A 12,210-nucleotide genomic window follows, 5' to 3' on the forward strand; every position below is an offset into this window, starting at 1 on the left:
GAACCAAAGTGACTCCATTTTTGTGCATGGATTTTACCCAGGGTTCCAAGGCTTTGGGCTGTCCTTGGCTGCCTCCCCATGCTTCAAGCAGGGAGCTGGATGGAAGGTGGAACTGCTGGGACACGAAATGGCACCACAGGGGATCCTGTTGCATTCCAGGTGCGGGTTTACTCACTGAGCCATCATGTCAGGCCCTTTTCTTCTTCTTTTTTAAAGATTAATTTTATTTCTTTGAAAGAATTACAGAGAAAAAGGGAAAGATTGAGTCTCTGCTTGCTGGCGCACTAAGTGGTCATCTGGTCTCCCTTGTGTGTAGCTTGGGCCATCTCCTGCCTGCCACAGCATAACTGAGTTTCCTGGTCAGATTTGGTCCTGTTCCCGGAATCTCTCACAAGCCATATGCAAACATTCCCAAACCTCAAACAAGCTGGACTCCCACGGCCTTCTAAGCCCAAGCAGTCTTGCTAAGAGAGGTACCCCTCATGCAGTGTGCCACACTCTGTTTCAGTGCCGTTCATGCAGCTAGTGCAGGCACTGCCCATTTCACAGATGCACAAGTTGAGGCAGAGAGGGGTTGAAACCTTACAGCTCTGCAGAGGGAGGCCTGGGACTTGAACCTTGCCATTCAGTCTTTGGAATCCATGTTGTCTGCTGCTGTGAGCCAGGGGAGGAGGCTGAGAACCACCCTGGGAGCTGGGCACTTGGCACAGCCATCAGAGCCCTGGCTGGCACGGGCCCTTTGCAGGAGACCCAGCTTCCTGCCCATGCAGTTCCTGAGAAGCAGCATCCATGACTCGGACTGGGGTCCCTGTCAGCTGTGTGGGAGACGCATGTGGAGTCCCAGGCTCCTGGCTGCAACCTGACCCAGATCTGGCTGCTGTGAGTATTTGGGGGTGAACCAGTGGATGGAAGATCTTTCTCTGTCTCTTGATCTGTTTTTCAAATAAAACAGGACAACTAAACAGAAACCGCTATGATGGTGTGAGTACATTTACCTGGTGCTTAAGTGCCAGTTAAGATGCCGGCATAGGGCCCGGTGCAATAGCCTATGGCTAAAGTCCTCACCTTGCATGCCCCAGGATCCCGTATGGGCACCGGTTCTAATCCCGGCAGCGCCGCTTCCCATCCAGCTCCCTGCTTGTGGCCTGGGAAAGCAGTGGAGGACGGCCCAAGGTCTTGGGACCCTGTACCTGTGTGGGAGACCTGGAAGAAGCTCCTGACTCCTGGCTTCAGATTGGCTCAGCTCCAGCCACTGTGGCCACCTGGGGAGTGAAACATTGGACAGAAGTCCTTCCTCTCTGTCTCTCCTTCTCTCTGTATATCTACTTTCCAATAAAAATAAATAAATATTAGGGCCCGGCACGGTGGCCTAGCAGCCAAAGTCCTCGCCTTGAACATGCCAAGATCCCATATGGGCGCTGGTTAATATCCCGGCTGCTCCACTTCCCATCCAGCTCCCTGCCTGTGGCCTGGGAAAGCAGTCAAGGACAGCCCAAAGCCTTGGGACTCTGCACCCGCATGGGAGACCTATAGGAAGTTCCTGGCTCCTGGCTTTGGATCGGCTCAGCTCCTGCCATTGCAGTCACTTGGGGAGTGAACCATTGGACGGAAGATCTTCCTCTCTGTCTCTCCTCCTCTCTGTGTATAGACTTTCCAATAAAAATAAATAAATATATCTTTTAAAAAATGCCCGCACAACAGAGGCTCTGGGTTTCATGCCTCTCTCTTGCTTCCTGGGGGTGCAGACCCGGGGAGGGGGGGAGAGACAATAGGGAATGCGTCAGTAGTGGGAGGTCCCTGCCATTCGCTGGCATGACAGGGGGCAGGGAGCCCTCTTGCTGTTGTTGCTAGGATTTGGAGAGTGAACCAGCTACTGGGAGCTCTCCGTATCTGTCTTGAATCAAAAAAAAAGTAAAAAGTATCACTCGGGCCAACATCTTTCCAATCCACAGAGGGACAAACTGAGGCCCAAACTTAGGCCTTGATGTTTGGTTCACTGAAGCAGGCCTAGGCTCTGTGCTGACTGCCTGCCTGCCTGACCCTGGGCTAGCAGGCGCAAGGTTCCTCAGCGCTGAGGGCTGAGGGAGGGCCCCAGCCATGTAGGTGGCTGCAGGCTGGTTTGAGAACAGGCCCTCGGGGGCAGCTGTGGTCAGCGCAAATCCAGTCGTCCAAAGGGCACCGAGGTGAGGCTTCCAGGAAAGAGGGGAGTCCCAGATGAGGGCTGCGGCCGCAGGTCAGCTTTCCGCTTGCCCAGTGCAGTCCAGCCCTGGCCAGCCTTGCCTGTAATTGGGGACCTGTGACTCACGGAAAGAAGATGGGCAAACACATCCTGCTGTGCGTGGGAGAAGCCTTTCCTGGCTTCCCATCGGTCCTGAAAGGTTTGGCTGGGGACGCAGCGGGCAGCAGAGCCCAGAGTGGCTAACGAGGGGAGCCCTGGGCCCCGCTGGCTGCAGGTGCAGGGGACCGACTCCCGACTTCCCGGGCTCCAGACTCCTTTTCCTAAGTGGCCAGATCCAGGGACCTGCTTGTCGCGGATGGTAAGGATCCCGGCGGACAAGGGGCGTGTGGCTGGGGAGGGGCTCGCTGACCTCTGAGGGGCTAGGAGTGAGGATTTGGGAGGCGAATTCCAGCGCAGCCAGCCACCCCCTCCCGGGGGCAGAGGTCAGAGCCTTTTGTCACACACCCGGCTCGCAGAGCTGCGTGTGCCCTGTCCCATCTTCGCTCAGCCCTTGCCTTTGACACCTTCAACTTTATCAGGAGGAGTAGCACAGACACATGTTAAACATACAGGAATCGCCAGCCGCAGGACCAGCCCCTCCAGCCTGGCTGTTTCTTTTGCTACTGTAGACCCCTGGGGACCGGCGTTCCTTCCCCCAGGGGATGAATGCTTGCAGGCCTCCCAGCTTGGGCAGCTGGGAACATTCCAGCATGTGCCCTCTGGTGAGCACTGGTTCGGCCTGGGCCAAACCTTCCAGCACGACTAGTGGTGTCATCTTGGGAAAGCAAGTGACCTCTTAGTCTCCCTGAGACTCAGTTTCCCCTTTCACTCACCACACATCACCTGTGCACCTGTGTGCCAGGCTGTGCTGTCAACGTGTGAACGCAGTATGTATGAAGGGGAGCTGGGGCTGGGGTGGGGGGGTTATTAGGAGATCACAACCTCGACTTTTGGGACCTGTGTGCCACAGCGCCAGTCATCCTGGGGGCTTGTCGCAGAGGTCGTGTCTGGTGCATAGCCAGATGTTCAGCCAACGTCACCTATACTTTACTGATTAAAAAAAAAAAATAGAGTCCAGCATGGTGGCTGAATTAGCTAATCCTCTGCCTTCAAGAGCCAGGGTACTATGTGGGCACTAGTTTGATTCCGGTCTGCTCTGCTTCCAATCCAGCTTCTTTTGTAGCCGTGTGGGGAGTAGCCACATGGAAGATTCTCTCTGTTTCTCTCTCTTTTTCTGTCACACTGCCTTTCAAATAAAAACAAAGCAGAAAAAAAAAAAATGGCAGGGTGAAGTTTCCCAGACAGAGATGGCCACCTAATCAGCTGGGGCAGAGCTGGGTGGGGTGGACAGGCCGTGTGTGGCTGTGATAACAGCAGCCGACTTGCCGCCATGCTGGCTGCTTCTTGCTTCTCATGAGTTTCCTTTGTAACTTGAGAGGCAGGCAGATCCTAACCCTTGGCTCAGTCCTCAATGGCCAGCTTGGCAGGCTAGGACCTGCGCACCTGCTGCCTCCCAGGGGACGCACTTGCAGGAAGCTGGAATCCTAGGCCTGTACCCAGGCTTTCTGATGGCAGCCCGGGCATGTCCACCGCTGTGCCCGACACCCTGCCTTCTTCCCACTGATCTGCTTGCTACCTTCGCCCAGCATCCTCTAAGGTAGGCATGCCCTGGTTCCCATGTAACAGATGAGGAAACTAAGGCACAGATTGGGTAGCTGGGTCAATGGGAGCTTCCAGTTTTTTTTTATTATTAATTTTTATTGGAAAGGCAGATATATATAGAGAGGAGGAAAGACAGGCCTTTTTTTTTTTATGATTTTTACAGTTACTTAGAGTGCGAAGAGTGAAGGGCTAGAGGAAAGTGGGTGAGACCATTATTTCCACACTCTCTTTTTCCCTTCCTGTATCTGGGGGATGGGGAAGATAAAGGGAGAAGCCACACCCAGCGTCCCACCATCCCAGGGTCCCTGATGTGGGACATGTTCCGAGGGCACTGCTCAGGTGGTTTTGATAGTTCAACAGTTCTGAATTGCTGTCTATCTTGCCACTCCAAACATGATGAAATCTCTCCAGACTCCACTGGCTGACATGGTCCATCGTAGAGTCTCCATTTGTCCAGGTGTTCACGGACGATACTTGGCTGGGGTAGTTGATCAATTTGTTCTGTCCTCTGTCCTCTGTTATGGTACCAGGTGTCCTCTGCAGGCTCCCAGGGACTGCCATATCCTCTGTGTACACCTGGGTATGCTGTCCACTGCTCCATCTAAGGCACTGAGTAGGCTCAGCTGTGACACATTCACTCCACTGTCAGACCATGAAACCTGCAATTCTCTTCATGGTTGGAGTTCTGAATCCAGGGGTTCAGTTGGGGAATCCCCAAAGAAACCTCATCTGAAGTTATTCCAGCCCTGATTCTTGTGTGTGCTTGCCAGTACGGGGTCCGGCACAGTCCATCACCCAAATCAGCCTATGCACACATTGGTGGTTGCAATTGCTGGGTCAGTTCTGTTTCTAGCCCTGTCTTTTACGTAAACTAATGGGTGTTGCTGCCCACCATACACTTGGCCTTCACGTAAACCAGTGGAAATTGAAGCCTAGTCAGAGTGACCCCCAATAACCTCCACCAGGCCTGTTATCCCCTGCCCTGATTCCCATGCTTGCCAGTATGTACAGCAGACTGGTTCAGCCCTCCTACATATCAAAGGGCATTGAAGCCTAATTCAACTCAACCAGCCCCACTAGCCAGCCCACACTGGTGCCAGCAGGTGCTACTCTGTCTAGCCATGCTTGTCCCAGTCCTGGTTCTCATGTTCACCAGACGAATTGGCAGCCCAGGAGGGAGGTGCCCACTGTTCCCCTAATGGGCCCACTCCCACTCCCAGAACTTGCACTGTCCAGGTGGTGTTGCAGTCTAACTTGACAGAATTTACCCCCGGTGCCAGCATCTGCCAGCTGATGTTGCAGCAAAGCCCAACCAACCAACACCCACTCTGGCTTGTGTATGCATCAGTAGATACAGTCAGCTCAGTCTGGCTTTCCCGAGATCCAGCTCCCATGCAGCTCCCATATCCCTGCCTGGCCTGGTCTGCCCCATCCCAGTTCTCACACTCACTAGTGGGAGTAGTGGCTCAGCAGGGCAGCCCCCCACACCCCCCTAGCAGGTCTGCCTCCTCTCCGCCAGGTCTCACGTGTGCTGCTTGGGCACTGCGACTCAGTCTGGCAGCCTGCCTCATCTCAGCATTTGCTAGTGGGTGCTGTAGCTGGCCTGGCCTAGTGCACACCCAGTTCCAACTCACACTGGTGGGGGCTACAGCCTAGCCCAGCCCAGTTGGCCTCCAGTCCTGGCCCTAATATGAACTGGCTGGTGTTGCGGCTCGACTTAGCATGACCCAAACACCATTCTAGTTCTCAGATTTGCCAGTGGATGATGTGAATAGGCAGCCTGGCTTGCCCCAGACCTGAGCCAAAAGTATGCCAGTGGGTACCATTATTCTGGCCTGATCTGGGATGTGCCCTGTCTTGGTTGCACTCACCTGCAGGGACTGTGTCCAGACAGAGGAGTTCCCCAAGCTCCTCCGTCAGAACCTCTCCCAATGTCAGATCTTGCACACACTTGTGGGTCCATGGCCCAGCCCTAACTTAGTCTACCTCCTGTCCTAGCAGGACAGGACTGACTGGCCCTCACCCATTCCGGTTCTTATTGTTGGTGCTACAGCCCAGCCAAGCCTGGTCCACACCCAGACACAGCTCATGTGTGGCTCAGCAGGGACAGAAACCTAGCCCAGCCTCTTACATCCACATTGGTTTTCACGAGCACCAGTGGGTGCTAGTGTTTAGCCCAGTATGGTGCATTCCAGACTCAGTCCACACTTGTGCCAAGGGACACTGCAGCCATGTCTAGACCAGATTGCAGCCCCCTACTCCAGCCCTTGTGCTCACTAGTGGGTACCGCAACCCAGCCATGGTGTCCCCTTAGCTCCCCAACCAGGCCTATTCCCAGTCACAGATCTCGTGTGTGCCAGTGGTTGCTCTGACCCAGTCTGGCATAGTCCCTCACCTGCCTTGGCCTTTGCCTCCAGATGCTGTATGCATACAGCCCCCAATACCAACTCTTCCTGGTGGGTGCTACAACCTGGCCTTGCTCAGTCTGCTCCCTTCTCTGGCTCAAGCAAACCAGTAGGTGTGACAGCCTAGCCTGGCATGGCCTGCACTCTAGCCTGGTTTCTGCACTTGCCAGTGAGCTAAGGTTTGCTTGGCCCTGCCCGGCGTGCCCCCTTCCAAAACCAACTCACACACTTGCCAATGGATGGAGCTACCTTGCCCAGCCTGCCAAACACCCAGGCCTGGAGCACATGCTCACCAGCAGGAGCTCCGACCCACTAGGGGAGTTTCCCAAGTTCCCCACCCAGTCCATTCCCGGGCCCAGATCCCATGCTTGCCAGTGGATACTAGGCCTTTACTTAGCATAGTCTGCTCCCTCCATCCCAGCCTTTGTATGGGCTGGTGGATGTTGCGGCCAAGCCTACCCCACACCCTGTTCTAGTGTGTGCATGTGGGTTCTGCAGCCTGGACCTACCCAGCCTGTTCCCAGCCTCAGGACCCGAGTCGGTGGGTTCCATGGTCATGCCTAGCTCAGCCCATCACTACCTCAACTCTAAAGTTAGCCTGTGGGACTTGTAATTCCACAGGGTTAGGCCCACATACCCTCCACAGAAACTACCCCCAAACCTGGTTCTCTTTGTGTGCTGGTTAGTGTCATGGCCCAGCCTAATGGACTCGTCCCGTTTCAACACTTACTGAGATCTAGGTCTGCCAGACAGGACCCCAGCCCTAGCTTTTATGTGGGCTGGCGTGTGGTGGTCAGCAACATTCCATGCTAACAAGCCCAGCTCAGGTTTTCCTTGTGTGTTGGTTGTCGCATCAGTCTGACCCATAAAGCCACCAGGTCTCAGTCCCCTTGTTTACCTGCAAGTATAATGACCTTGTTGTTGGGAGTCCCTCAGGAGTCATTCTTCACCTGCAAGATACTCCCACAGTGGTGCTCCCTCCCACCCCCATTTCCCCTTGCTCCTTCCCCTAATCAATCCACAATCCTTGTGCCCAGGAGTGCATGGGTTCTCCAGCCCAGCCCTCCGAAGTCCAGTGTGTGGTGTGCTGGTCCAGAGCTCTGCCCACTCACCAGGGTCCTAGTGCCCATATGGGATACCAGCTTTGTAGGCAGAGGTTTTAGGCTTCAGTTTTCTTTAACATATTTATTTATTTTCTATTGGAAAGTCAGATTTACGGGGAGAAGGAGAGACAGAAAGATCTTCCACCTGCTGGTTCACTCCCCTAGTGGTCTCAACGACTGGTGCTAAGCTGATCTGAAGTCAGGAACCAGGAGCTTCTTCCGGGTCTCCCACGTGGGTGCAGGGTCCCAAGGCTTTGGGCTGTTCTCGACTGCTTTCCCAGGCCACAGGCAGGGAGCTGGCTGGGAAGTGGAGCAGCTGGGACATGAATTGGCGCCTGTATAGGATCCTGGGGCGTTCAAAGCAAGGATTTAGCCATTAGGCTACTGCACCCCTCAGACCTCTATTTTTAAAGACGGAGCTTGCTTTGTTGTAGGCAGGAACAGGATAGCAGAGGACTGAGCTCTAAGCATGCTGGACCTGCCCAAGCCCTTGCCCTGTACAGCCATTGGCTCCTCAGCTTCCCCCAGTCTGGTCAGGTGGGTTTGCCTTGATGACTCAGCTGCCCCTCAGGTCTGTCTTGTGGTCTGGCAGAAGCTCTTAACTCTTCAGTATCTAGGGTTGGGGACATGGCCCTCACTCTAGGGCCTGCAGTAGCAGAATGGGGCTCATGCAGTTTGCAACCCAGCTCTGTTACATATATGGCCAGGCAGTCTGAGGTGAGTTCACCCCCTTTGTGTTTTGGTTTCTGCATCTGCAGGATGGGTACAAAATACTATCGCTGTCAGGATGGGGACGAGTTGTGTCTAACGCCACCTGGAGGGCCTGGTGCCATGGCTCAATGGCTAAATTCTCACCTTGCAAGTGCCAAGATCACGTAAGGACACCGGCCCATGTCTTGGCTGCTCCAGTTCCCATCCAGCTCCCTGCTTGTGGCCTGGGAAAGCAGTTGAGAACAGCCCAAAGCCTTGAGACCCAGCATCCATGTGGGAGACCTGGAAGAAGCTCCTGGTTCCTGACTTTAGATTGGCTCAACTCCAGCCATTGGGGCCACTTGGGGAGTGAACCAGCAGGTGGAAGATCTTTCTCTCTTTGTCAGCCTGATTGGCTAGTGTATGACACAGGTGTAGCCTGGCTGGTGGCTTCAGCCAGAGGCCATTTCGGCTGTGATGCAGTAAGCTGTTTCTCAGGGCAACATCTTCATGTGACTCCCTTTGCTATGGGAGTGAAAGATAAAGTCAATGAGCCCCAGGGGAAAGGCAACCCTGGAGCACCTTTGCCCTCTCTGGCTTCCGGTCACCAGGTCACCATTTTCCTCGCCTGGGCCAGCCCACCTCCTTGGCTCCCCCTTCAGCCTGCCCCTTTCCTCAAGTGCAGCCCCTCCCACCTCCCGAGGTAGTTAGTAAATCTGTCCTCCTGGAATCCCGTGTGTTTGCTTATCTCTTGAGTCACTCCTCCCCCAGGAACCCAACTCCCAGGAAACACCTTGTGTGTTCCTAGCCTTGTGCCTGGTCAGTGCGGGGAGTGCGTGCTGGAGTACACACAGTTGGAGCCTGCACACACTTCACAAGGCGGCTATTAAGGACAGAGACGCAGAGGAGGAGCTGGGACACGGCGCTGAGCGAGCGAGTGAGTGAGCGCAATCCTTCGCCTCACTTTGTACAGGGGGCTCTAGACAGGTCCTAGAAAGTTCTGTGGGCTTTGGGTGGCTGTCTCCTGGATGCGTTCAGGCTGTGAACTCCAAACCTCCACGCTGTCTACTCTCTCTAGCTTGCATTTTTTCCATATAAGATTGATTTATTCTCTCAGAATGACGGAGAGGCATTTTTTGCACCTGCTGATTCACTCCCCAAAGGGCTCTATTAGCTGGGACTGAGACAAGCTGAGGTTAGGAGCCAGGAACTCCATCCGCGGCTGTCTCCACAGGTGCACCAGTGGGGAGCCGGATTGTCTGAAACTCAACCTGGGATGCTGGGTGTCATGGGTAGAGTTTTGAAGTTTGTTTTTTTTTTTTTTTCCATGGGTGGAGTTTTAACTCTGTGCCACTTGCCTACCGGCCCCTGCTAGGTGTTTGGGACATCCCACAGCCATGGGTGGCTGGTAGCCAGCATACCGGGCAGCCCAGATGGGAAACATTTATCTCCATGGTTGCTGGAATGTCCGTCTTACTGGGCAATACCATTCAGGAAACCTGAGTCCATCCAGGGCTAGTGTTGCCCCGGTTTCACATTCCAGAATTGCAAGGTTTCCCTCGGCTAGGAGTCCTCCAGGCACCGGGGTCAGGCGTCCCTTGCTAACGTCCCCCTTGCGCTTCTCTCCCTGACCAGGCATCCACGGCCCCGATGGAGAACGCATCACTGACCTATGAGTACGGGGACTACGGCGACCTTCTGGATCTCCCTGTGGACTGCCCAAATGGCATGTGCCTCTCCCACAACTCGCGCCATGTGACCCCTCTCGTGCTCTATGCCGCCATCTTCCTGGTGGGAGTGCCAGGCAACGCCATGGTGATCTGGGTGACCTGGAAGGAGGCCGGCCGGTCAGCTGGGGCCCCCTGGTTCCTGAACTTGGCCGTGGCGGACTTGCTGTGCTGCCTCTCCCTGCCCATCCTGGCTGTGCCCATAGCCCAGGGTGGCCACTGGCCATATGGGGCCGTGGGCTGCCGGGCACTGTCCTCTGTCATGTTGCTGTCCATGTATGCCAGCGTCCTGCTCCTGACCGCCCTCAGTGCTGACCTCTGCCTGCTGGTGCTCCGGCCCTCCTGGCAGATGGCGACGTGGCGGACCCGTGGGGTGCAGGTGGCCTGCGGGGCAGCCTGGGTGCTGGCCTTGCTGCTCACGGTGCCCTCTGCCATCCACCGGCGGCTGCACCAGGAGCACTTCCCGGCCCGGCTGGAATGCGTGGTGGACTACGGGGGTTCGGTGGTGACTGAGAATGCCGTGGCGGCCATGCGGTTCTTGGGCGGCTTCGTGGGGCCACTGGTGGTTGTAGCCGGCTCCCTTGGGACTCTTCTTTGCCGAGGGAACCGACGACAGCGGTCACTGGCCATGGCTGTCATCGTGGGTTTTTTTGTTTGCTGGACCCCCTACCAACTGCTGGGGCTGGTCCTGTCCAAGGCCCGCCCGGTCTCCAAGCTCCTGGTTCAGGCCCTGAAGGTGGAACCATTTGTGGTGGGCCTTGCCCTTGCCCACAGCTGCCTCAACCCCCTGCTTTTTCTGTACTTTGGGAGGGCTCAGCTCCGACAGTCGCTGCTAGCTGCCTTCCGCTGGGCCCTGAGGGACACGCAGGGCCAGGACGCAAGTGTCATTAGCAAGACCTTCACCAGCCGGGAACCGGTGTCTGAGATGCGGGTGTAGGCTGGGCGGATGCTGCCTTCTCCCTGCCTAACCCATTCTGCAATTCTGGCTTCAGGCATGATGGGATCCAGGAACTCAATGCTATCCTTGCTGTGTGCAAGGTGCGGATACAGGCACAGGACAGTGACAGTGAACAAGACATACCTGTGCTCTGGGAGCTGACACTATAGGGGGGAGGGAAGGGGACAGACAGACGCAAGAGTAGGGGGGATTCTGAGGGGCCCAAGAGGGCTGCGTGGGGCAAGAGGGGTCACCCAGACAGGTTGCAAAAACTCCGATGGACAAGACCTCCTTAGCACAATCCAGGGGCAACAGGAACATGGAGGGAAGATTGGTGCCAAGAGAGTAGGAGGGGGCATACGGGGTGGATTTAGAACCTTCTAGGCCATGGCCAATGTTAGCGTCCACGGGGGATGGGGACGTGGCTGGATGAAATACAAGTGACTGTTACCTTTGAATTTCAGAGAAGCAAGGAGAGAACTTTAGCACAGGTATATCCCACGTAGCATTTGGGATATACTTAGACCAAATGTTGTTCTTGCTTTTTTTGTTTTTAACAATAAAATACCAGTTATCTGAAGTTCAAATGTCACTGAGCTTCTGTTTATTTTTTGTCTGTTAATGAAGGAACTGATTGTAAGCAGAGGAGGGTCCTTCGGACTTTCTGCTTGCCGCTGGAGGGGCAGGAAGGGGGGAAGGATGTGCCTGGTGAGCCGCTGTCTGAGCGGGAGGCGGTGGTGACTGGGATAGGGTGAGAGAGCACGGCGTGGGGAGAGACGATTGATTCCAGACAAATGGCATTCGAGGGCACGGCCTCTACCTAGTGTCTCAGCTGCTGTAGCAGAGAGAGTGATGGCCCCCCAGGTTGGAGGCATTGGACCGGGTCAGCCGTATGGGAGCCTTCCAAGGAGCAGGTGGGATGACGCCCATCAGTGGCCGCAGCGCTGACCACGATGGGGCCACCAGCTGGGCAGTGTGGGCAACCTCGGGGCTGAGAGAGGCTGACCTCTGATCTCCAAAGCCCAGGGAAGGACGTGTGGGCACCTTTTTCTGGATTCCTGATGCCCCTTAAAGCCGAGAGAATGCCCTGGTGTGGTTCTCTATGGAACTTCGGGTCTGTTCTGTTTTTATGCTTCTGGACTTTGAAGCTAGTGCCCGAGGCCAGGCTCGGCCTTCTGGTCTACCTCATCCGGCTGGGCAGCCTGGCCCTATCAGTGACTGCTCATATTAACCCGGGGGACATGGCTCGGGGGCTTAACCGCCTGCCCCTTCACACAGTCACAGGACATGGCCACCAGCTTGCTGCTCCAGAATTGTACCTGCGGGGGGTGGGGAAGCTTGTCTATCACATGGCAGGGGATGAGGATTGCCGTCTGTACTCCAGGAAAGCACCTGACCCAGAATTCTCCCAGCAAGCTACCGAGTCGGGCTATGTGTGGTGGATGCGATGTTAGGCCCAGGGAGGGGA

General features: G+C 55.5%; 1 protein-coding gene across 1 annotated transcript; it reads left to right on the forward strand.

Annotated features, from left to right (window-relative positions):
• Positions 1-3,668: 3,668 nt before the first annotated feature.
• Positions 3,669-10,978, forward strand: C5AR2 (complement C5a receptor 2). The gene is made up of 2 exons (XM_004597207.2): positions 3,669-3,875; positions 9,714-10,978. Exon 2 carries the CDS (start codon positions 9,729-9,731, stop codon positions 10,740-10,742), a length of 1,014 nt encoding a protein of 337 aa, XP_004597264.1. The 5' UTR covers positions 3,669-3,875; positions 9,714-9,728; the 3' UTR covers positions 10,743-10,978.
• Positions 10,979-12,210: the final 1,232 nt, after the last annotated feature.

Source organism: Ochotona princeps, chromosome 16, assembly GCF_030435755.1.
Source record: "Ochotona princeps isolate mOchPri1 chromosome 16, mOchPri1.hap1, whole genome shotgun sequence".
NCBI classification, from domain to species: Eukaryota; Metazoa; Chordata; class Mammalia; order Lagomorpha; family Ochotonidae; genus Ochotona; species Ochotona princeps.

Bases quoted from the DNA above. Each gene is read 5' to 3' on its own strand.
- C5AR2 (XM_004597207.2), top strand. From the start codon at position 9,729: ATGGAGAACGCATCACTGACCTATGAGTACGGGGACTACGGCGACCTT.